Source organism: Vanellus vanellus (genome assembly GCF_965231255.1).
Source record: "Vanellus vanellus genome assembly, chromosome: 3".
Classification (NCBI taxonomy): Eukaryota; Metazoa; Chordata; class Aves; order Charadriiformes; family Charadriidae; genus Vanellus; species Vanellus vanellus.
The window spans coordinates 129,583,005-129,605,697 of record NC_138907.1 but is presented as its reverse complement, the minus strand read 5'-3'; the positions used below and the strand labels follow the sequence as shown (position 1 = coordinate 129,605,697).

Below are 22,693 nucleotides of genomic sequence, written 5' to 3'. Positions count from 1 at the left end.
GGCGCTGCGAGGGCAGGCGTCAGCCCCGGGGCGGCCACAGGGTGCCCCCGTCCCACGCAGCCCCCCGGAGCTGGGGCCTCACCCCCATTGCCCACCCCGGGGGTCCTGGGCTGGCACGGTGCTGCCGCCGCGGGGGCGAGTGCCCCTTCTCGGCGCGGGGAGCCGGAGCAGGCAGGCAGGGCTCCGGGCAGCCCCGCGGCTGCGCATCCGCCATGCCCATCCCCGCCCTGGGCCATGTCAACACTGGATTATCCCGGGAAATCCGCGGAGAGAGGAGGGGGGGCCCCGGGCGCCGAGTCTGGCACTGCCGCCCGGCCGAGCCCCCCCTGCCCTGGCGACGTGAGCCGGCTGCGGGCAGAGACCCCGGGGCTAGGGAGGGCACCGAGCCCCGGCTGCTGATGCCGCATGTGCCGAGGGGACGCTGCTGGCGCTTCTCCCCGGGGTGCGAACACCCACGCTTGGGGCAGGCTGCCCGCCTTGTCCCAGCGGCACCGTAGGGTGGATGGGGCTGGCACAGAGTGCCGGGGCTGCCACTGCTCACCGGGGTCTCTGTCCCACGGCCCCGCAGGGTGCCAGCTCTGCCGGAGCCCCCCACACTGCCCCATCACCACCTTCACCCCCCCGGCGGCGAGGGGCATCCCCAGACACGATCTATAATTGGTTCGGTAGACGAAGGTCAAACACGATCGACCCGTCTGAGCGGGGACAGTGCGCAACGGCTGCACAGATGCCCCGGGAGCGCGACCCCCCCAGAGCTCCACCACAGAGACCCCCCCAGGGACGGCAGCGGGGCCAGGCACACCTCCCCTCCTCCAGACCAAGGCCAGGGCACGCCAGTGGGCAGCACGGCACTGCCCGGCTGTGCCGGCACAACCACGGCACAGAGCCCATGGCAGCGCCAGCCGCGATCAGGACCCCGTCACCCACCCAACCCCTGTCTCCCCAGGACCCCGGACAGGCACAGCACACGCTGTCCCTGCCACCGCGCCACGGCCAGCGATGGGCCATGGGGCAGAGGATGCTGTGGTGGGTGACACAGTCCCTCGTGGCGAGGGGGTGTCCCGGTGCCCCCGCAGCCCTGCTGCCGCTGATGGATGCCGGGGCACCGCTGCAAAGGGATCGTCCCGAGCACATGCCAGTGATTCCCAGCTGCCCAGCGGAACGCCGGCTCGGCAGCAAATGGCTTCCCCAGGCGCCGGAGCTGGCGGGGAGCCGCAGTGGCCGGTGGGGCCAAGCTGGGCCCTGCCAGCAGCTGAGCATTCCCGGCGCCGCGGGCAGGAGCAGCTGCCCCGGGGAGGGCAAGCGGCTGTGCCCACCGCAGGGCCACAACCTGCACCGGGAGTTCTTCCCACGCCCAGCTCCTGCGCCGGGGCTCTGCCATGGGCTAAGCCCAGAGCCAGCCGTGCCTCGTCCCACTGCTCTCACCCCGGCACAGGATGGCAGCGAGCATCTGCCGGGGTCCCACCGGCATTCTCACGCCGTGGGGAACGCTCCTGGGAAAAGCAGCCCCCGCCCCGCCAGGAATGCCGCTGCTGCGCACGGCTGCCGAGGGATGGCAGAGGAAAACGGGTCCCCATAGGGGCCAAGGCAGGACGGCAGCGACCTCCCCGCCGGCAGCAGCTCCTCGTGCAGGATACTGGGCCGCCGCGGCAGGCTGGGCACCGGCACCCAGCCCGGCTGATGCTGGGGCAGCCCCTGCCCGTACCTGCCCCCCGCTGCCCCCCAGCCCCGGGCTCTGCCTCAGGTACCTGGGGAAGATGCTGCCCCATGCAAGGGCTGTGCTGGGGGGCACCGGGACCCACGGCTGCACTGCCGGGGACGAGGGGGACGATGCCAGCTGCAGATGTGCCGAGCCTCCGCTCCCTCAGCAGCCGGGGTGGGGTGAGATGTCGGGGCAGAGAGTGACCTTGGTGGGGTGAGGGACCACAGGAGCTGCAGTGACACCCACTGAGCCCCCCCGGGACAGGGGTGGGCCAGGCAGGATGGTGCTCACACGGCACAGGAACTGGGGTGCGGCAGGGAGATGTGTGGCGCCCCGAGATGAAAGCGGGTTGCTGTGATGGGTGACGGATCTGGAGCAGGGCGGTGTGCGGGGAGGCAGCCAGTGCTGGTTCCCGGCGGTGCCGCAGCCCCCCCTCAGCGTGTGGCGCAGGCAGAGCCCCCCGGCACAGGTGGGATGGGGAAGAGGATGGTACAGGTCCACAGCAGCTCAGGGAGGGGGTGACTGTGCCCCCCAAGTCACTGTGTCGGGTGCTGCACAGACAGGGATGGGACCTGACATGCCGCGGGGTCCCACACAGCCCCGCCTGGGAGGGGGGAGCGCGGCAGAGCGCTGGCTGTGGGGATGGAGCATCACTCAGGGACAGAGGCGAGGGCGAGCCCGGCGTGGGCTGGACACGATGGACAGACAAGGTCTGGCAGCTCGACATGCCGCCTGCGGCCTCGGCCACCACCGAGCCACCCACGCCACCGCCACCACGCTCCCCCCACCCAGGCCCCTGTCCTGCCCCCTCCTCAGGGACCCGCCATGCCGCCCTGGCACCGCGTCCCCAGCACTGGGCATCGCCGCCAGCCAACGCTCCAGCCATCATGCCGGTCCCCGTGCCCAGCCCAGGCTGCCCACCGCAGACTGCCTGGCACATCAGTTCCTCCCAGTTCACACCCAGTCCCCCCCCAGCTCACACTGAGCACCCCCAAGGGCTCTGCCCCTCTGTTCCCCAGCCCGTACTGCAGTACCAGCGCGGCACAGCCTGCCCTGGGAACACCCGGGCTCTCGCTGGCGAGCCTCTGCGGCGCAGCGGCACAGCCGTCAGCAGCAGCGGTGGCTGCTTGCCGGCGCGGCAGCCGGGAGGTTTCTGTGAGACAACAGGTTCCCCGGGCAGGGCAGAAATGCAGCGTCAGCACTGGGGGGGCCACAAGCATCCTCGAGGACCCCCTGCCCGGCACAGCCACCATGCCGTGTCCTGGCACGGCTGTCCTTGGGCGCTGCCGCCGGCCTGGCCGAGCCCTGGGAGGCATTGGGCCGCGGTGGCGCTTCCCGGCATACAAAGCAGGGCGGCCATCTCGGGGGGCTGGTGGCCCCCCCAGCTGCTGGGCTGGGACATGGGGACAGCTGTGACCCTGGTGGGACAAAGGGACCCCTGCCCGGCACGGGGGCTGCCGGGGGGCACCTGTTGGGGCGGGGGGGGGGGGGGGTGTTGCTGCTGGGCCTTTGTGCCGGGGTGGTGGGGCTGCGGCGCGGGCGCACGCAGAGCCGCATTGTGCGGCGAGGCGAGGCTGGGGGCTGCTCCGCACCCTCGGCCCCCCCGCCGCCCCCGCTTTTGTCTGTGCCGCTGAGACCCCCGACACCCGCCCTGCCCGGGACCCCCTGGGACCCTCCCCCGGGTCCCTTTGGGACACAGCCAGGCTGTCCCGCTCCGGTGCTGCCCTGCCCCGCTACTGGGGTCCCACCGACCGCCCCCCGGGCCACGATGGGGATATGGGGTCCGGGGAGGGGCCTTGGGGGGGGTCGGGGCATTCTTGGGTTCTGGGGAGGGGTCAGGATGGGGCTTGGAGGGATATGGGGTTGGTGGGGGTCTGGAGGGCGTCTTGGGAGGGGTCAGGATGAGGTTTGGGGGGGGATATTGGGGTGTGGTGACCTGGGGAGGGTCGGGGAGGGGGTTTGGGGGGGATACGTGGGTCCTGGGGGGGTCTTGGGGTCTGAGGAGGGTCCAGTACGGGGATGCGGGGGTGTGGGACGGGGAGGCCCGGGCTGCCCCGCGGGACCCCGATGCGGGGGCGAAGGGGCCAGGGATGCTCCGGCAGAGCCGCCCCCCGCTCCCGCCGAGCCCGGGGCGCTGTGAGCAGCCGGTGCCGGTCCCCGCGGGCACCTCGGCACGCCACGGCCCGGCCACACCCGCGCGGGCGGGGGGCGCGCTGCCACAGCGGCGGGTGTCCCCCCACACCCCCCCGCCACGGGGTCCCCGACACTGCGGCACCGCACAGAGGGTCCTGCAGCCCTCGGGCCAGGGGCGGGGGCGGCGCGGCGGGGGGCGGGGGTCCCGGCGGCCGGCTCCCGGGGGGCGCGGGGGGTGCCGGCCCCGCCAGCCCCGGGGCGGCCCCGCAGACAAAGCCCGGTGCCGCCCAGCACAAAGGATGCTCCGAGCCGGGGCGGGGCCGCCCGGGAGCCCCCGCCGAACAATGGCCCGGCCCCGCCGCCGCCGCCGCCCACCCCCTCCCCCGCCCCGGTCTCCCCGGTGCTCCGCGCCCCGCCGCACCTGCTGCTCCGCACCCGGTCGCGACACGACGCCGACGGAGGGAGGAGACGAAGCCCGTTCGGGTGAGGAGGGAGAGACCCCGCCGCCACACCCCGCCGAGGCGAGCCCCTCCCCGCCTCGTCGCGACACCACCGCCCTGTCGCGACACGCGCACCTGTCGCGATTGCCCCACCCGTCGCGATACGCTACAAGGCAGGTCCCGCCGGTGCGAGAACGTGCGAAAATGCCCAGCCCAGCCGCCGCCGCCGCCGCTCCCCCCGAACCCCCGGTACCTCCCGCTCCGCTCCGCTCCGCTCCGGCTGCACCAGCCGCGATCCCGGTCCGCGATCGCCTCTCACCCAAACCTGCGCGGAGGGGGCGGGGCCCGTCCGCCGCCTCGACCAATCGCTGCCCTTCGTTACGGCTAGGGGCGGGGTCGGGCACCCCCCAGCAGGGTGGGCTGCGCGCGGCCTGACTGACGGGCGGAGGGGGCGGGGCCGCGCAGGACCCCGCCCAGCGGCCGCCACCTGCCCGCGCGGTTGCCGTGGCGACGGGAGCCCGCACAAAGGCGCGCGCGGGCGGCCCCGCGTGACCCCGGACCCCCCCCGACCCCCATCGCCCCCCGCACCCACATAGCACATCCCCATCGCCCCCTCATGGGCCCCCCATAGACCCCCCCGGACCCCCCCGGCACCTCCCCATGGCCCCCCCATAGGACCCCATGGCCCCTTCACGCACCTCCCCATGTCCCCCCCCCCGACTCCCCCCCATGCTCCCCCGGCCCCATCGCCCCCCGTGTCCTTGATGGCACCTCCCCATGGCCCCCCCATGACCCCCATATAGCCCCACCGTAGCCCCTCCTGACAACCTCCCCCCCCATGGCACCCCCCCCCATGGCCCTGACACCCCCATCGCACCACATCGCTCCCTCACGGCCACACACCACGGCCCCATAACCCCCTCCCAGTAACACCCAGTAATGCCCAGTGATGCCCAGTAACACCCAGCAGTGCCCAGTACAGCCGAGCAGTGCCCAGTGACACCCAGTGGTGCCCAGTAACATCCAGTGGTGCCCAGTAACACCTGGTTGTGCCCAGTAACACCCAGCAGTGCCTAGTAACACCCAGCAGTGCCCAGTAACTCCCAGTGGTGCCCAGTACAGCCCAGTAACGCCCAGCAACACCCGGCGGTGCCCATAAACACCCAGTGGTGCCCAGTAACTCCCAGTGGTGCCGGTACAGCACTGGGACCTGCTGCCTGTCCCCATCCCCTCTCCCTGTCCCATCCCATCTGTGCCACCCCGTCAGGTCCCTTTCCCTCCCCCACCTGAAGCGGCCCCGGGTCCCCCAGTGTCCCCTCAGTCCCCGGAGCACCGCGGTGGCCCTCAGCTGAGCTCCCCCAGGACCCCCCGGGCAGCGCCGGCCCCGGCCTGTGTCACCGCCGGGGGCTCTACCTGTGCGGGGCAGCACTGGGCCTTTGGCCATGGAAGTCCCCAGTGGGCCCTTTCTCTGCCCTCGGGCAGAGTGACCCGTCCTCGCGGATTTGGTCATCACAGTCACAGATTTGGGTTGGAAGGAACCTTAAAGGTCATCCAGTCCCCCCCCTGCCCTGGGCAGGGCCACCCCCCCCAGCCCAGGTTGCTCCCAGCCCCGTCCAACCCGGCCTTGACCACCTCCAGGGATGGGGCAGCCACAGCTTCTCGGGGCACCCTGCGCCAGGGGCTCACTGCCCCCACAGGAGACTTCCTAATATCCAGTCTGAATCTCCCCTTTTTCAGTTTAAAGCCATCACCCCTTGTCCTATTGCAACAGGCCCTGCTAAAGTCTGTCCTCATCTTTCTTGTAGGCGCTCTTCAGATACTGAAAGGCCACAATAAGGTCTCCCCGGAGCCTTCTCTTCTCCAGGCTGACCCCCCCACCTCTCCCAGCCTGTCCTCCCAGCAGAGGGGCTCCAGCCCTCCCAGCATCTCCGGGGCCCCCTCTGGCCCCGCTCCACCAGCCCCATGTCTCTCCTGTGCTGAGGCCCCCGAGCTGGAGGCAGCACTGCGGGTGGGTCTCCCCAGAGCAGAGCGCAGCAGAGGGGCACAACCCCCCCTCGCCCTGCTGGCCACGCTGCTGGGGATGCAGCCCGGGGTGCCGGGGGCTCGCTGGGCTGCCAGTGCACGCTGCCGACTCCTGGCCAGCTTTCCCCCCCAGCACCCCCGAGCCCCTCTCGGCAGGGCTGCTCTCCATCCCTCCACCCCCAGCCTGTGCTGGCACCGGGGGCTGCCCCCTCCCCCCCCCCCCCGGGTGCAGGACACTGCACTTGGCCTGGTTGGCCCTCAGGAGGTTTGCATGTGCCCCCCCACCTGCCCAGGTCCCTGGGGGTGCCACCCCCCCCGCATATTGACCACAAGTATGTCATCCGCAAACCGCAGCGAGTGCTGCCCGGCCACCCCAGCAGCAGGTGATCCCGGTGTGGTGCCCCATGGCGCACACTCACCACCAGCTCCCGGCAGAGTACGGCTCAGGACCCCCCCAAGGGCTGCAGGACCCCCGGTTGCAGTGCCCCTGGGCACCCTTGGGTGCTGCCCCTGGGGGGTCGGGATGTCTCAGCAGAGCCCCAGCTCAGTTCTCCTCCATTTGGGACATTTTTCCTTCTCCAGCCCCATCTCTGGGCACTTGTCACCCATCCCTGCCCCCCCGCAGCCCCAGCCTGGACCCCCACCGTGGGGTGTGGGTGCTCTCCTTTGCCCAGGAGTCCCGCAACGGCCGAGTCCCGGCTCAGCTCCAGCGTCCCCCACGTGCCCCCACATCTCATCCCTGTCACCATCCCGTCCCCGTCCCCTCGGCCCTGCCAGCCCCTCTCCAGGGCTCCATCCCATGGGGGTCCCCTGGCCCACGGTCAAGACCCCACCACTGCGGGGTCTGGCATAGGGACGGGGGGTCCCCAAGAGTCTCGACCCCCCCAGCGCTGCCCAGCTGGAGGGGAGGCTGAGGCAGGAGCCGTCCTGGGCAGTTTCCTGACCCGCAGCTCATGGGGCAGAAATGTGGGGTCCCACTCTGCTGGGTGGTCTGCATCCCCACACCCCAGTGCTGCACGAGCAAAGCCTCCAGTGCCCTGCTGGGCTCAGCCCATGGCACCCTGCACCCGGGACTGGGACCCCACCACCCACCGGGACCCCTGTGGGACCCCAGTACACATCAGGAACCCATCACCCACTGGGACCCCACCGCCTGTTGGGGCCCACATGCCCACTGTTGCCTGGGCCTCACCACCCACCAGGACCCCACTGCCCACCAGGGCCACACCATCATGTGGCCCCCACCCACCCTCTAGGACCCTCTAGGACCCCCCCACCCGCTGAGACCTCTCCCCCTGCACTGGGACACCCCCCCCCCCCGAAACCCCTGCCAGGAACCCACCACCCGCTGCGACCCCACTGGGACCCCACCACCCACTGGGACTCCGGTATCACCTGGACCCCAGCACCCACTGGGACCCCACCACGTGCACCAGGACCCCCCCACCCACTGGGACCTCGGCACCTGCTGGGACCCAAGTGCCCACCAGGATCCCACCAACACTTAGCCCCCCCGGCCCAGCACCCCCCCCCCCCCCGCTACCCACCAGGACCCCACCATCACCTAGCCCCCCCCCCCCCTGCCCCGGGACCCCCGCACCCATCAGGAACCCCCCACCCACTGGGACCCCCCCACCTTCTGGGCCCCCAAGTGCCCACTGGAACCCCCCCACCCTCTCCCCCCTGACCCGGGACATGAGAGGACACGAGAGGACACGGAGCACAGGACTGCAGGAGGTGTTTTTTTTTTTTGTCTCTTTTTTTTTTTCCTCTTTTTTTCTTTTTTTTTTTTGCACAAAAACAGTACATTTATTCAAGTGTTCTCCAGCACAAGTACATTAGAAAGGAGCTCGTCTGTAATATACTCTTCTGGGCACCAAAGAAAAAAAAAAAAAAAAAAAAAGGAGGATGGGATGGAAGCGGAACGGACAGACTTTCTACATCTGCTGCACGCATTGACCTTTAATTAGTTCAGAACAGCTATGTCACGAGCAATACTTACACAGATACAACAGAGTGCCGGGCAAGCCCCGCGGGCCAGAACCATACGGTGAAATGCACAGTATTCAGCGGCAATAAATAGAGAAGCGACCCTAAAAAAACAAACCAACAAAAAACAAAAGGAACGAACCGAGAGAGAGAGAGAGAGAAAAGTAGAAAAATTAAAAGGGGGTGGTGGCGGTGGGGGGGGAAGAGCAGCTGGGGACGCTGGGCCGGGGCGGCCGCGGCGGCTGCCGGGAATGTGGCGGTCGGGCGCGGGCTGAGCCAAATCATAGGAGAGGGTACCGAACTCTACGCGCTTATTCCTCGGTATGAGTACATGATTCCCCACAAATAGTTAAGCGTCAGCTACTTCAATGTCTAGGCTAAAACACATGAAATCTCTTGTTTAGTTTTCAAGTACAAAGTTAAAATGCCTTTTTGTTTTTTGTTTTTTTTTTTTTAATAATAATATATAAGAGTAAAATAATAGTGCTCTTTGAAACTCCACTACAAGAAAACAAAACAAACAGTCATTGTCCAGACAGCAGACTTAATTTAACAATATATATTTTTAATAAAATGTTTTAGCACCGTGTTTGTCACCTACTCCCTCGGCGGATCTTAAGGAATTTAGGCTTTTTTTTGTTGTTGTTGTTGTTTTTACTGTGTCATCCAGGGCTGTGCAACAAAATTTGTCTGTTTGTTTTAAAAAAAGACGTGAGTCGGGTACATTAAAAACTGAACTCTTTCCCCAGGCGTCCCCACCACCGCCGGCGGCCGCCACGGAGCTGCCGACGTGCCCCGGCACCACCGAACCGAGCCCGGCGCCTTTCCAGTTGTGCCGTGATGGGAACCTGCTTCCCACCGGCACCGGCTCCGGCACCGGCTCTGGCACCAGTCCGGGCGTCCCAACCGCGGGCGCCCAGGGCAGGTGCAGGAGCCGCACGCCGCACCGTGCCAGCACTGCGCGCTGGGACCCGGCCCGTGAAAGGCGCCGCGGGGCCGTGAGGGTCCCAGGGAAGCGCTGCAGGGCTGTGCCGGGCCGGTGCGCCGTGGGGCCCGCCGGGACCCCCAATCCCCACTGCAGGGCCGCGCAGGACCTGCAGACAGTGCTGCAGGGCCGTGCGAGACTCGCAGCCAGCGCTGCAGGGCCGTGTAGCACTTGCACCCGGCGCTGCGGGCCATGCAGGACCTGCAGACAGTGCTGCAGGGCCGTGCGAGACTCGCATGCGATGCCGCAGGGCCATGTAGGATTTGCACACGATGGTGCAGGGCCATGCGGGACCTGCAGACAGCGCTGCAGGGCTGTGCAAGGCTCACATGCGATGCTGCAGGGCCATGCAAGACACATGGTGCCATGGGCCATGCAGGACCTGCAGACGGTGCTGCAGAGCAGTGCAGGACCCACAGCTGCTGCTGCCGAGCCATGCAGGACCTGCGAGCGGTGCTGCAGGGCCGTGCAAGACACACATGCGGTGCTGCAGGGCCATGTAGGATTTGCACACGATGGCACATGGCTATGCAGGACCTGCAGACAGCACCATAGGGCCACGCAGCACTTGCACCCGGTGCTGCGGGCCGCGCAAGGCTCACACCCGGCACTGCCGCAGCAGTCCCGTGCCAAATCCGGCCCCGGGACTGAGCCGGAGCCTGTAGCCACGGCTCAGCACCCGGGACCGGGGGGGACCACGTCCCGCCTCGCCTCCTTTACCACCCGGCAAAGCTGGGCCCCGCGGTGCCCCCCGCCGCGGCCACCCTGCGCCAGCTCAGCGCCCCACACCGACAGAGGGGCCTCCGAACCCCCCCAGTAGCACCAGGCGCGGTGGGGAGGTGGGGGGGCCCCCGGGGCCACCCCTCGCTCGCCCCCGCCGCCATCGGTCCCAGCACCTCTCAGCACCCCGGGGCCGCCGGCACGGCTCGCTGCCAATTAGCCAGCACCCCGCACCGAGCGGCCGGCGGCCCCCGCCCGCCTGCGGACCCCCAGCACCTTTCACAGTTAGAGAAGAGACGGCGACGGGCTGGAGACCCTTCACGAGTCTCCCCCGCGCCGTAGCACCAGCCCCTACCCCTGCCGGAGCCCCTCCGGCTCCAGTGCCGGGCACCGGATCCGACTGCCACAGCGAGCACCGAGCCGGACCCACCGACCTGCCGCGGCACCCACAGCTGCCAGACAAGTAGCACCATCCACAGCAACGCCAGCACCTGCCCGCACGCACCATGGATCCCCTCTGCACCACCATCGCCATCACCGCTCTCCCTGCCTGCCCTCGACACCGACACCACTGCTCCCGCGGCATCCCCGTGCCCACCGGGCACCTCACAGGCACCCGTCACCCCAGAATGGGGTTACAGGGCCACCCCCAACACAGGGCACCGACGGGACACAGCTGCTCCAAAACCACACTCAGACAGAGGAGCGATGCCCCAAGCCGCCCGGTGTGCAAGGCGACGCCGCGGGCAGCACCGGGGTCCCATCCTGGCTCAGTGGGGCATCGCTCTCCTGCTGACCCCACGGATGTAGCACCAGGGTCCGGGGACCCACAGCCGTCCCCGTCCCGTGACAGAAGCGCCCCAGCCATGCTCCGGCACCGCTCCGTCCCGCGCTCGGCTCCCTGCCTGCCTCCCGCATCATCCCTGCTGGCCTGGCACCACCACAGCTTTCGGCAAGAGCCCGATTCACAGCACCCGTGCCCCCCCCGCGCCGCCCCGGCAGGCAGCACCTGCAGGCAGGAGCAGGCAGGAGCACCCCGCTGCTGCTGCCGGGTCGGGGAGGGGGGGGACACAACCAGCACCGACCTGGCCGGGGACACCACGTACGCAGAAGAGCACCAGTACGTTTGTGCGCAGCGCGGGCAGGACGGGCAGCGCGGGCAGGGCCGGGCAGGGCAGGGCAGGGCGGCCGCCGCTTCCGAGGGAGGCGCTTCCTTTTTAGGACAGAAAAAGGTTATTGCATGACTCGGGATGGAGACGCTTCCCGCCCGGCCGCTGCCCCGGCCCCCTCCCGCGCCGCTCGCTCGGAAAGGCCCGGCACGTAAGGCAACATGGAAGCTGATGTCTCGACTCACCCCGCTGTTTAAAAGCACCATTATGAAGTCAGGTTGTACAGTAGTAACAGTACCTTTTATATATATATATATCTATATCTCATATCTATCATATATATATAAACTGTAAACAAGAGGTAACAGCGGCTTCTAGAATTTGCTTTCTTCAAGGTTTCCTGTGTGGTAGGCACCCAAAATACTGTAGAAAAGGTGTGTGTTGTGGTGTGTGTGTTCTCGGCTTCCCTGCCAGTTGGGTTGGCTCCATATCACCAGTGAACGGTGCTGGTGGAAAAGAGTGAGGCTCAGTCGCTGGGCGTTGCGGAGCCGGCCGAGCGCCTCCCTGCCGCTTACGCGCTCCCAACCCCCCCCTCCCTCCCCAACCCCACGCTCGCCGGGCCGGCGGCCGGGGCGGCGAGCTCGGCGCACGCTTGGCGCAAGACGGAGCGGGTTCTCCTTCGCCTCCGCCTCTCCCAGCTGGGGTTTCCCGCTGCCGTTTCCCCTCCTCCGAGAGCAGAGCTGGGCGACGGCGTCTCGTCTCGCCCACTGCTCCGAGAAGCGGAAACCAAACCAACAGAAAAACCCAGCCAGAAAAGAGCGGAAAATTAAAAGGTTACCCCCCAAAAAAATGGTTTTGGTTTTTTGTTTGTTTTGTTGTTGTTGTTTGTTGTTGTCGTTTTTTTTGTTTCTTTTTTTTTTTGTCATTTTCGTAGGTTTTTTTTTTTTTTTTTTTTTAAATACGCTAAAAGCTGAACATTGGAAATTCAGGAGAGGACACCGAACCCTTTCGCTCGGGGAGACGTGTGCCGGGTTCCCATCGGGCTGCGAAATCCCGTCTCTCTTCTGGGTGCTGACTCTTCTCTCATTCCGTGTTTTCACTTCTCTTGGCGTGGATGGTTTTGTTTCTGACTCGCTCCGTGTCACCAGTTCCTGTCTGTCTCTCTTAAACGCAGGCAAAGTATTCCTTCAGGGGAGCAAAGAGGTGGCGGATCACCGGCACGCTCCAGGATCTGCCGAGCAGTCTCTGCCGGGCCAGGCGGCTCATGTTGGACACGTCTGTGTAATGCACCGGGAAGCCGAAGACCCTGCGGGGACACGGGGACACAACGGGGAAGGGGGTCAGGGGGTTGCCGGCCCCGAGGGACGCGGTGCTGCCAGCCTATCCCCCCCTGGTGCGCAGCCCCGCGGTGAGCCCTCGGCCGGCCGCGGTACCTCTCCATCTCCGTGCACCACAGGATGTCCTCCTTCTCGTTCATGAAGACGGGGAAATGCTGGTCCTTGCCCTGCTTGATGGAGTTGGAGCGAGTGGTGATAGTTCGCACTTTGCTGAACTGCAAGAGGCAGAGGCTCGTCAGGCCGGGGGGGGCGGGACGGAGCCCCCCTGGCGCGCGCGCGGGCAGGCAGGGGGACTCCCATCCCAGGGTGACAGTGCCACCGCCGCGTCCCCCCTCCACCTTCGCGGGACCCCTCCCCTGCAGCACGAGGGGTCTGGGACCTCTGGGGACCCCACCGCCCCCATGGCCACGCTGTCCCTGCTCCCGCCGGCCGCATCCCGTGGGCCGGGGCTGACCTTGGCTATCCTGCCGTGCTCCAGGCACTCCTGCAGCTCCAGCTTATCGTTGACTGTGGATGCGAGTGGCCTGGGGGGGAGAGAGACAGGGTGTGGGCGCGGGGTGGCAGCGCCATGTCTCCATGTCCCCACACCGGCACCCAGGCGGGCGCAGGGCAGCTCTTCCAGGCTGGTGGGGGGCGCTGGGTGTCCAAGCCTGTTTTGGGGGGACTGCATCAGGAGCAGCCTATCCCCATGGGAGACCACCTGTGGCCACCAGCCATGTGCCACCACGGCCCCTGTCTGGGAGGGACACCTCCGTGCCACCCCATAAGCATGAGGAAGGACAGGACCAGTCCCCTCCTGTGGGGGCCACCACTTTTGGGGTGTGCTGTCACCCAGCACCACTTCGTGAGCCCCTCCTGCTCTCACCCAGCAGTGACCGTAGTCAGGGTACACCCAAACTACACTTGGGCGCGGGGAGGACCCAGGGGTCTGGCCCCTTCCACAGCGCCCGGCAGCGTCCTCCCTCCATCTCCCTGACGGTGCCAGACCAGGGGCTGGGTGACCGGCAGGCGGCGAGCGGCGTGGCCCTGGCGCGCTATCACCAACCTGTTCATCCCGGGAAGGTTCCCCCAGAAGTACCGTGCCCTGTGTGCTGCAGACACTTCTTTGGCATCAATCATGACGGGGTTGGACTGCGAGAAGGGCGAGGGGCGAGAAGTCAGCGGGGCTCTGCAGCTGGTGGCAAGGGCAGGACCCTGGGGGTCCCAGCACTCGGCGATCCCCCAGCACTCACCTCCAGAAAGCGTGAGATGTCCCTCTTGTCGCTCACCCCCATGGCCACCACATTCTCGAAGAGCCAGAAGAAGGGCCGGTCGTCGCCCTCCTTGGGCCGGGCTTCGTGGAGCAGGCGGTAAAACTCAAAGAAGAGCCGCCCGGTGCCCTCTGGGTAGGAGAGAGTGAGAGGGGCTGGTGTCAGCGGTGGGGGGCCAGTGGCAAGGGCCAGCCCCAGCCTGGTGGGGAGACACCTACCGTAGAGCCCCTTCCTGGCCGGGTTGACGATGGAGAGGTCGTTGCAGGGGCTCCCCCCGATCACCAGGTCGAAGGGGCCCCACTCCTGTATCTGCAAGAGGGACAGTTCCCGGTGAGCCGGGTGCCGGTGCCGGACACTGCCGCCGATTCAGGGGACACCACACTGGCCGGAGGGGAAGCTGGGACACATGGGGTGGTGGATGGTGGCCAAGCTCCCTGGCGGGATGGCGAGGCTGTGCCAGTGATGCCCATCACGTGGGGAGATGCAGGATAAGGGACCAGACCCATCTTAGGGACACCACTTTGGGTGGAGACCTGCTGCCTGCAGGGAGGGGGGAGCCGCGAGGGGGCCGGGCGGGCAGGACGTACGTGTTTCTGGGTGACATTTCGGACGTCCCCGACGTACATGATCTTGCCCTGGTGCCTCACCATGCCCACAGTGATGGAGTCCTCGCACACCTCGGAGGCGATGTAGCGGTCCACCTGGATGCCCAGGTCCTTCAGCACCAGCAGGCCTGCGGGGAGCGGGGCTGGGGTGGGCGGCATGCAGACGATGGTCCCCCTACCCCATCCCAACAAATCCCACCCCGTCAGCGGCACCATTCCCCTCCCCTGTCCCCCACCAGCACAGACGCCCCCCCAGGGCCCGGGGCAGAGGAGACGGTGGGGGCTGCCCATGGGAATACCCGGTCCTGTGGCCGGCACAGGTCTGTCCACCCACCGCTGACACCCCGATGCGTGCGGGACACCCCTACCCCAGGGCCGGACAGTTGTGGGGTGCAGGCAGGCTGTTCGCCCCACTCCCTTCTGCCCCCCCCACGGGTCCCAAACATGCCTTAAGGAGGGTCTCAGCAGGGGCTGTCGGGCTGGGGACCCCCACCCACCTGTGGCAATGCCATCGAAGAGCGAGAGAACCCGGATGGGCTTCCTCTTCTCGGCCGGCACCGGCGGGTACACCTTCGGCGGGTCCTGAAAGCCACAGGGAGGCATCAGGCAGGGAGAGGGGACATGGGGGGCAGCGGGGAGCCCGGCCGGGGCCGGGGGGTCCTGCTGCAAGGGCACTCACAAACTCCTGGTCGTGGTTGTTGGCAAAGAACATCTGGAGGCGTGAGGGCCAGTCCTCCCGCCGCCGCAGCAGCCCGTAGACGCCCTTATGGCCGCACATGTAGCAGTTCCAGGGGTCCTCCTTGATGGCTGCCTGGGCTGCCCCCGGGCCCACCAGCAGGTCCACGCACTCCACGCAGAAGCACCTGTGGGAGCCGGTATCAGCGGTGGGGCTGGGGCCAGTGCCCCCCCAGCAGCATCCCATCCCCGCTCTGGGATGTTGGGGGGTGAGCGCAGGTAGCGGTGGGGGACGGTGCCCCCCGGCACGGTCACGCTGTCTCAGCCAGCTGTGCTGCCCAGCAGGACTAAGGCCACGCTGCCACCGTGCCCCTCGAAGGCCAGCAGCACACCAATACCTGCTGCACTGCCCAAACCTCCGCCAGCCTCATGCAAAGACTACCTGCAGCTGGGACCTACGGCATCACCAAAAATACCTCCCAGCCCCACACCAGGACCAGGACATCACCAAAACCTCCCCAGCCCCATGCGAGGACCAGGACATCACCAAAACCTCCCCAGCCCCATGCGAGGACCAGGACATCACCAAAACCTCCCCAGCCCCATGCGAGGACCAGGACATCACCAAAACCTCCCCAGCCCCAAGCCAAGACTGGGGGTATCACCAAAAGCCCTACAACAGAACTGTGGTACTACCACCACGACCTTCACAGACCAACACCAGGACTGTGGCATCACCGAAATGTCCCAGACGCAAACCAGGACTGACACCACCAAATTCCGATGCCAGTACTGAAGCACAACCAAAACATCCCCAGCCCCACATCAGACTGCAGAATCACCAACGCCCCCCCCCCCCCCAGTCCCACACCAGGACCAGGGCATCACCAAAACCTCCCCAGCACCATGCCAGGACTGGGGCATCACCAAAATGTCCCAGCCTCACACCAGGACTGGCATCACCAAAACCCCATGGCACGACTGTGGCATCATCAAAGCCTCCTCAGCCCCATGCTGGGACTGCAGCATCACTGAAACCTCCCCAACCCCATGCCAGGACCGTGGCATCATCAAAGCCTCCTCAGCCCCATGCTGGGACTGCGGCATCACCGAAACCTCCCCCAGCCGCATGTCAGAACCAGAGTATCACCGAAACCTCCCCAGTCCCACACCAGGACCATGGCATCATGGAAACCTCCCCAGCCCCATGCTGGGACGGTGGCCCCGAACCTGCAGCAGTTGTTGTTGCCGCACATGAGCACCTCGCGGCCGCCGCAGCAGATGGTGCAGTAGGACTGGTAGCCATCATCGTCGTACTGGTACGCGCACTCCAAGAAGCAGTTCTGGGGGAGAACCAAGGTGTGAGCATAGTGCGGCCCAAGCCCTGCATCAGGGACGCACGCCAGGACACCGCTGCGAGGCCGATGGGGCAGCTCCTGGCAGAGGGGTCTGGCAGGGAGACCTCCGGGACAGGGTGTTTGGGGAGACCTGTCTGTGCCCGCCTGGTACTGGGGCTGCCTGCACCGTGCCGTACCGTACCTTGCAGTTTTGGCACATTCCTCCGATAAATAGAGGGTGCTCCAGGGTCACGTTGAGGCTCCCGCAGGAGATGCAGATGTCTGGAGGGCAGGAGGGGAGATGTTACCCCCAGGGTCTGCCTGGCATGCCAGCACCCCACACTGGGGTGAGCCCAGCATGCGGGGAGCAGCCAGACCCCCCCCCCCCAGCCCTGCCTCGCTCCATCCCCGGCCTCAGCCCTTCCCATGCCAGTGACCCCAGCTCCAGGCAGTGTCCCATGGGTCCCCATCACTGTCCAGAGCAGCCCACCATCATATCCGCTGCTGTCTCTGCCACCAGCCAGGCTGAGGGACAGGACGAGCCGATCCTCCGGCCTCTTGGGCCCCCCCTGACCTTCCGAGCCCCCTCTGCCTCCTGGCTCCGCAACCAGAATTGGGGTGGGACCCCGTACCCGGGGGAAGGGTGCACCCCAGCCCCACACTCACCTTCGATGTTCCTGCATTTCTGCCGGACCTCGTACACGAGCCGCTCTGAGGAGGGAGACGGGTGTCAGGGTGGGGGGGTCCTGCCTGGCGCCGGCCCTGCCCCAGCCAGGTCCCCTCCACGCAGCCCCCACAGGGAAAAACAAAGGTAGGGGACTCCCCGGGAGGGAAGGTCCCCGATGAAGGGGACCTGGGCACAGAGCAGCCTTCACCCCACAGCCCCCCCCGGTGAGCACGGCCCTCCTGGCACTGGGACCGAGCCCTGGCAGGGTCATGGCCAAGCAAATCCTGCAGGCACATCCCCGACCCCCCGGGCGGTACCTCGGGTGCGCTCGTCGATGATCTCCTTGACCTTGGGCTTCTCCGTTGTGCTTTTCCTGGGTTTTTTGGCGGGTGGGGGCGGTGCGTAGGCAGCTGCTTCAGGCTCTACCCACATCTCCGTGTAAACTTCTTTGTAGGGGTTTCGCTCCTCTGCAAGGGGTGTGCGTGGTCCCATCAGTGGGGTCTCATCAGCAGGGGACCCATCAGCAGCCTCATGCCCCGCAGGGAGATCTATCTGCCCCCCAGGACCTGCCAGCCCCACGGTGCTTCCTCTGCCCAAGACACTGCTGCCCCAGACATGCCGCAGCCGATGGCTGAGGGTCCCTGTGCCTCCCCCTTCTCACCTTCGGGGGGCTCCAGGCCCTTGGGGCCGGAGGGCTGGAAGCCGCCCAGGGCCCACTCGATCATCTGCTTGTTCTGGATCTCCACCACCTTGGAGGTGTCCGTCTCGTCGTTCTCGGGGCATGCTGGGAAGATCTTGCCCGCTCTGCTGCTCGCCACCTGCCAGGGGAGCCGCAGGCCCGGCCGTCACCCACCCAGCCGAAGCGGTCCCCATCCTCAGCACCCCCCCAGCTGCTCCAGACACTGCCCACATTGCTCAGCCAGGTAGCCCCCAGGCCCCAAAGGGACCTATGTGGCCAGACCCCCCCACTATCACCCCACAAGTAACCCAAACACCTCCCAGCACTGCCAAGAGCCCCCTAGAGAGCCAGGACCCCCCCAGCATCACCCCACAGGGACCTCAGCAACTCCCCAGAGACGCTTAGAGACCCCAACCTGCCCCCAGCCTCCCCAAAAGGCCTCAAGAGCCCCCCAGTATCTCCCTAGGGAGTCCCTCAGATCTCCCCCACCCTTTTAAGAGACATCCTGTGCCCCCCAGGACACTGCTGGGCGCAGGAGGCGAGGCAGGGCCGGGTCCTGGCAGGGCAGAGGGCAGCTGCCTGCTCCCACGCACCGTGCCCAGGGCTGGCACGACGGACCCACTTGGGCACTGATGTTGCCCCAAACATGACGCTGCTGGGGAGCCAGTGCCACCCCGCAGCCACCGGCCGGCGCTCACCTGCAGCACCTCATAGATGGCTTTGCGGTACATGGGCTGCTTGTTGTAGGTGGCCTGGTGGAAGGCGCTGGCAAAGGAGCTGAGTGGCAGGAGCTTCTCCACGCAGACCTGGAGGATGGGGACGCAGCTGTGAGGATGCCTGGGGATGGGGGAGAGCTGCCTGGACCCCCACCCCATGGGTGCCACTTACCACTGAGAACTTGCCGTCCCCGAACCACATCACCCAGCGGGTGCCCTCGGCTGCCCGGCTCCGGCCCGTCATCCACCAGGAGACGATGCGCCCGGGCCACCAGGAGAAGCCGCGCAGCTTGCCCCACACCAGCTCGCCGATGCCGAAGCCGCGGCCGTCCTGCCCCAGGAGAGAGGACAAGGGGGTGTCAGAAGATGTCAGGGTGCTCATGTCCCTGGGGGGCAGCAGACCTGCAAACGCCTCCCCCCCACACTTCCCTGGCCGGCCCTGCCCTCACCTCGTACTCGGGCTCGTCGTCGGCTGACTTGGAGGTGTTCTTGTCGACGGCGTCGGCCACCACCGGCTCAGGCGTGGTGGCCACGTTGGGCGAGGCGGGGTCGGTGGGTTGCTGCGAGGCAGGGGGGCTGGCCTCCTCCTCCTTCTGGGGCTCTGCCCGCGGCGTCTCCTCCACCACGTTCATCACGGCGATCACCTTTGCCTTCTTCTCCGCCTTGGGGGGAGACAACACGAGCTGGTCAGGGCCGTGGGGCATCGCTCACTCGGCACCCCCAGATGTGGGCAGGGTGCTGCTGGGGGGGCACAGCACCACCCAGACCCGGCCATGGGCCGGGCAGCCCCCCAGGGCAGCCCCCAACAAGCAGCGGGTGCTATTGCACAGCCCCCTAGGGTAGCGTGGGCCCCCCCACCCTGCCCCGGTGTGGCTTGGGGGGGCTCCTGTGCCTCAGTTTCCCTCTCAGGTCGGGAGGGGATGGCTCGGGGAGCATCTGCAACACTGCCGGGGGGGGGATAAGGAGGCGGCAGCCGCCCCCCTCCCTCCAAGGGGCTGCCCCTGCTCTGCCTCCCCCAGGAGGTGGCCCCCGGCGATGCCAGAGGAGCGATGGCTCCATCCCTGCCCCCCCCCCTCCCCCCCCGAGCACACAGCCCTGCATCCCCTCCCCCAAGGCCCGTCCCCTGGGGGGGCCTGTCCCTCCCCGGGCCCCTCCAGCCCCAGCCCCAGCCCCCCCCCGGACGCTCGGCCTCTGTCCCGGGACCCCCCCGCACCCGTGTCACCCTCTGGGGGTCGCCCGGTGTCCCCCACCTCTCAGCCCCGCGGGCCTCCCCCTGCCCGGGCACCCGCTGCCCCCGGGCCGAGTGTGCTGAACTGCCATGGCCGGGCCGGGCCTGACTGAGCGCCGCCGAACTGAGCCGAACTGAGCCGAGCGCAGCCGAACTGAGCCGAACACAGCCGAGCCCGCCCGAGCCGAGCCGAGCCGAGCCGAACTGAGCCGAGCGGAGCCGAACTCAGCCGAGTCGGGCCGGGCCGAGCCGAGCCGAACTGAGCCGAGCCGGTCCGAGCCACCCTCCCCGCGGTGGCCACCTACCCATGCGGGCTGGGCGCCGCGGCGGGCCGGTCCGAACTGAGCCGAGTTGGAGCCGAGCCGAGCCGGACTGTGCCGGTCCGATCGGGTCCGAGCCGAGCCGGTCCGACCCGGGCCGCGGGGGCAGGCCCGGCGGTTCTTTGTCTGGGATCCCGGGTCACATGGTGCCTCCCGGCCCGGCTGGTTGGCTGCGGCGGGGAGGGGCCGCGCGGCGCCGGGGGGGACAGCCCGACTCGGCACCCCCCCACACCGCCCCCGGCCCGGCCCGGCCCGGCCCCGCTCGGCAACTCGCCCCGGTAACTCGGGTCGGGCCGGGTCAGCCTCGTTCGGGTCGGGTCGGCAACTCGGGTGCACTCGTCCCGGTTCGGCTCCACTCGGTTCTGCTCGGCCACGCTCGGGTCGGTTCGGTCCCGCTCGGCTCAGTTCGGCCCCGCTCGGCTCAGTTCGGCCCCGCTCGGCTCAGTTCGGCCCCGCTCGGCTCAGTTCGGCTTCGCTCGGCTCGGTTCGGCCCCGCTCGGCTCGGTTCGGCCCCGCTCGGCTAGGCCCGGCCCGGTTCTCTCCCTGCGGCCCAGTCCGGCTCGTCTCGGCCCCGCTGCCCCCGCGGTACTCACCGGCCCGCCGGCAGCGCTCCCGTCCGGGCTGGGCCCGGCCCTCCCCGCCGCCTTTTGTCCCCCCCGGGGCCGCGGCCCCCCCCGGCCCCTTTGTGCGGCGGAGCGGCGGGACGGGCGGGGGGCGGCGGCGCCGCGGGGGGCCTCGCCCCGGCACGGCAGGAATCCGCCCGGGGGGCTCCGCGACACGCAGCCCCCCGCCGGAACGGCTCCCCCAGTTGGCGCACCAGCTGGGGACTGGGCGGCTGCTGGGGGCTGGCACCTGCCCCGCTGCACCAGTTCAGCCCAGTACGGACACGGGTCTGGGGCCACATCACCAGTTCAGCCCAGTACAGACACCAGTCTGGGACCACATCACCAGTTCAGACCAGTACGGACACCGGTCTGGGACCACATCACCCAGTTCAGCCCAGTACAGACACCAGTCTGGGACCACATCACCAGTTCAGACCAGTACGGACACCGGTCTGGGACCAGATTAGCCACTTCAGACCAGTATGGACATGGGTCTGGGGTCACTACCAAGTTCAGACCAGGACAGACACTGGTTTGGCACCACATCACCAGTACAGCCCAGTATAGACACTAATCTGGAGCCACATCACCCGGTTCATTCCAGCACAGACACTGATCTGGGATCACATCACCCAGTTCAGACCAGTACGGACACTGATCTGGGACCACATCATCCAGTTCAGACCAGTACGGATACCAGTCTGGGGCCACATCACCAGTACAGCCCAGTATAGACACAGGTCATGGACTGCATCACCCAGTTCAGCCCAGTACTGTCACTGGTATGGGACCACATCACCAGCACAGCCCAGTACATATATGGGTTTGGGGCCACATCACCCAGTTTAGCCCAGTACAGACACCGGTCTGGGACCACATCACCCAGTTCAGACCAGTCCGGACACTGGTCTGGCGCCGCATCACCCGGTCCCAGCGGTGGCTCCGGGTCCCCTTTGTATTGCAGAGCGGTGGGACAAAGGGCCGATGGCGTCACCCCCCCGGGGATGGCCGTCACCCCCCGGGATGCTGTGGGGCCGGAGGGGGGATGGCGGCAGAGCCCCTCTGCCCAGCCCCCCACCCCCCCACCCCCCCAGGGGGTCGGTGGGGCCCGGCCCGAGCCCGGGGGTGACCGAGGGGGGTCGGCTTTGTCCCCGGGGAGGGGGAGGAAATGTCCCATCCTGCGGTCGTTAGCGCAGAGATAAGCCGGGCCGGAGGGCAGGGGCACGGCTCGCCCCTGTCCCTGTCCCTGTCCCTGTCCCTGTCCCCGTCCCTGTCCCTGCCTCCACCCCCATCCTCAGCCCCATCCCCATCCACTGTCCCACCCCCACCTCCATCCTGTCCTTGTCCTTGTCCTTGCCCCATCCCCACCCCCATCCTTATCTCCATCCCCATCCAATCCCCATTCCCATCACCTTCTCCATCTTCATCGTCATCCCACCTTCATCCCATCCCCATCCCCATCCCTATCCCCATCTCCATCCCCATCTCCATCTCCATCCCATCCCCATCTTCATCCCTATCCCATCCCCATCCCCATCTCCATCCCATCCCCATCTTCATCCCTATCCCATCCCCATCCCATCCCCATCCCTATCTCCATCCCCATCCCCATCCCATTCCATCCCATCCCATCCCCACCCCCTGCCCCAGCAGCCTCAGGGGGGCTCAGTTGGAGCCGGGGCCCGGCCGACGGTGTCCCGGTGCGGACGGGCAAGTGCCAGCGCCCGCACCGGGACACTACTGCGCTGGCTGCACCTGGGGGTGCCGACCGGCACGACAGCCCGTGGAGGCTGCGGGGGGAAGGCTGGAGGGGGACAGGCTGTCCCCGTCCATGCCACGGTGACCCCAGCTGAGCTGCTGGGACTAATCCCTCGAGGGCATGGCCAGCACCGCATCCGGCACAGCCAGTGCGGGTGGCATTGGGCACGGGCTCACCGGAGGAAGGGAAGGGACACGGCTTCCCCCGCCACGGAGCCGTCCGAGCCGTGGGTGGCACATCCTGTCCCCCGTCCCTGGGGGCCGCATCGCTGACACCACCGTAAGTGACAATTGGTGCCGGGCACACGCCGCCCGCGGGCGGTTGGCAGCCGAGATCGGGGGAAAAGGGGCCGATCCCGCCCAAAACGTGCCAGGCTTTCTCCCGGGAATGAAAAGAAAACACTTATTCTTATTAG

The 22,693-nt window shown here is 67.5% G+C and overlaps 1 protein-coding gene across 3 annotated transcripts in view; it reads right to left on the bottom strand.

The window, feature by feature from the left end:
• Window positions 1-11,704: 11,704 nt before the first annotated feature.
• The window catches only part of DNMT3A (DNA methyltransferase 3 alpha), a 36,290-nt gene continuing 25,301 nt past the window's right edge, over window positions 11,705-22,693 (bottom strand). For 2 of the 3 annotated variants that reach the window (XM_082480590.1, XM_082480592.1), the window contains 16 exons: window positions 18,816-19,028; window positions 18,539-18,697; window positions 18,349-18,456; window positions 17,633-17,789; window positions 17,289-17,438; window positions 16,971-17,015; window positions 16,507-16,586; window positions 16,198-16,310; window positions 14,972-15,155; window positions 14,790-14,874; window positions 14,275-14,420; window positions 13,670-13,996; window positions 13,483-13,568; window positions 12,892-12,961; window positions 12,534-12,652; window positions 11,705-12,406 (listed from right to left, as the gene is read on the bottom strand). In XM_082480590.1, coding sequence (XP_082336716.1) covers window positions 12,265-12,406; window positions 12,534-12,652; window positions 12,892-12,961; window positions 13,483-13,568; window positions 13,670-13,996; window positions 14,275-14,420; window positions 14,790-14,874; window positions 14,972-15,155; window positions 16,198-16,310; window positions 16,507-16,586; window positions 16,971-17,015; window positions 17,289-17,438; window positions 17,633-17,789; window positions 18,349-18,456; window positions 18,539-18,697; window positions 18,816-19,028 — 2,184 coding nt within the window. In that variant the 3' untranslated portion in view covers window positions 11,705-12,264. The remainder of the gene's footprint in view (window positions 12,407-12,533; window positions 12,653-12,891; window positions 12,962-13,482; window positions 13,569-13,669; window positions 13,997-14,274; window positions 14,421-14,789; window positions 14,875-14,971; window positions 15,156-16,197; window positions 16,311-16,506; window positions 16,587-16,970; window positions 17,016-17,288; window positions 17,439-17,632; window positions 17,790-18,348; window positions 18,457-18,538; window positions 18,698-18,815; window positions 19,029-22,693) is intronic. The other variant, XM_082480591.1, reaches the window with a different exon arrangement.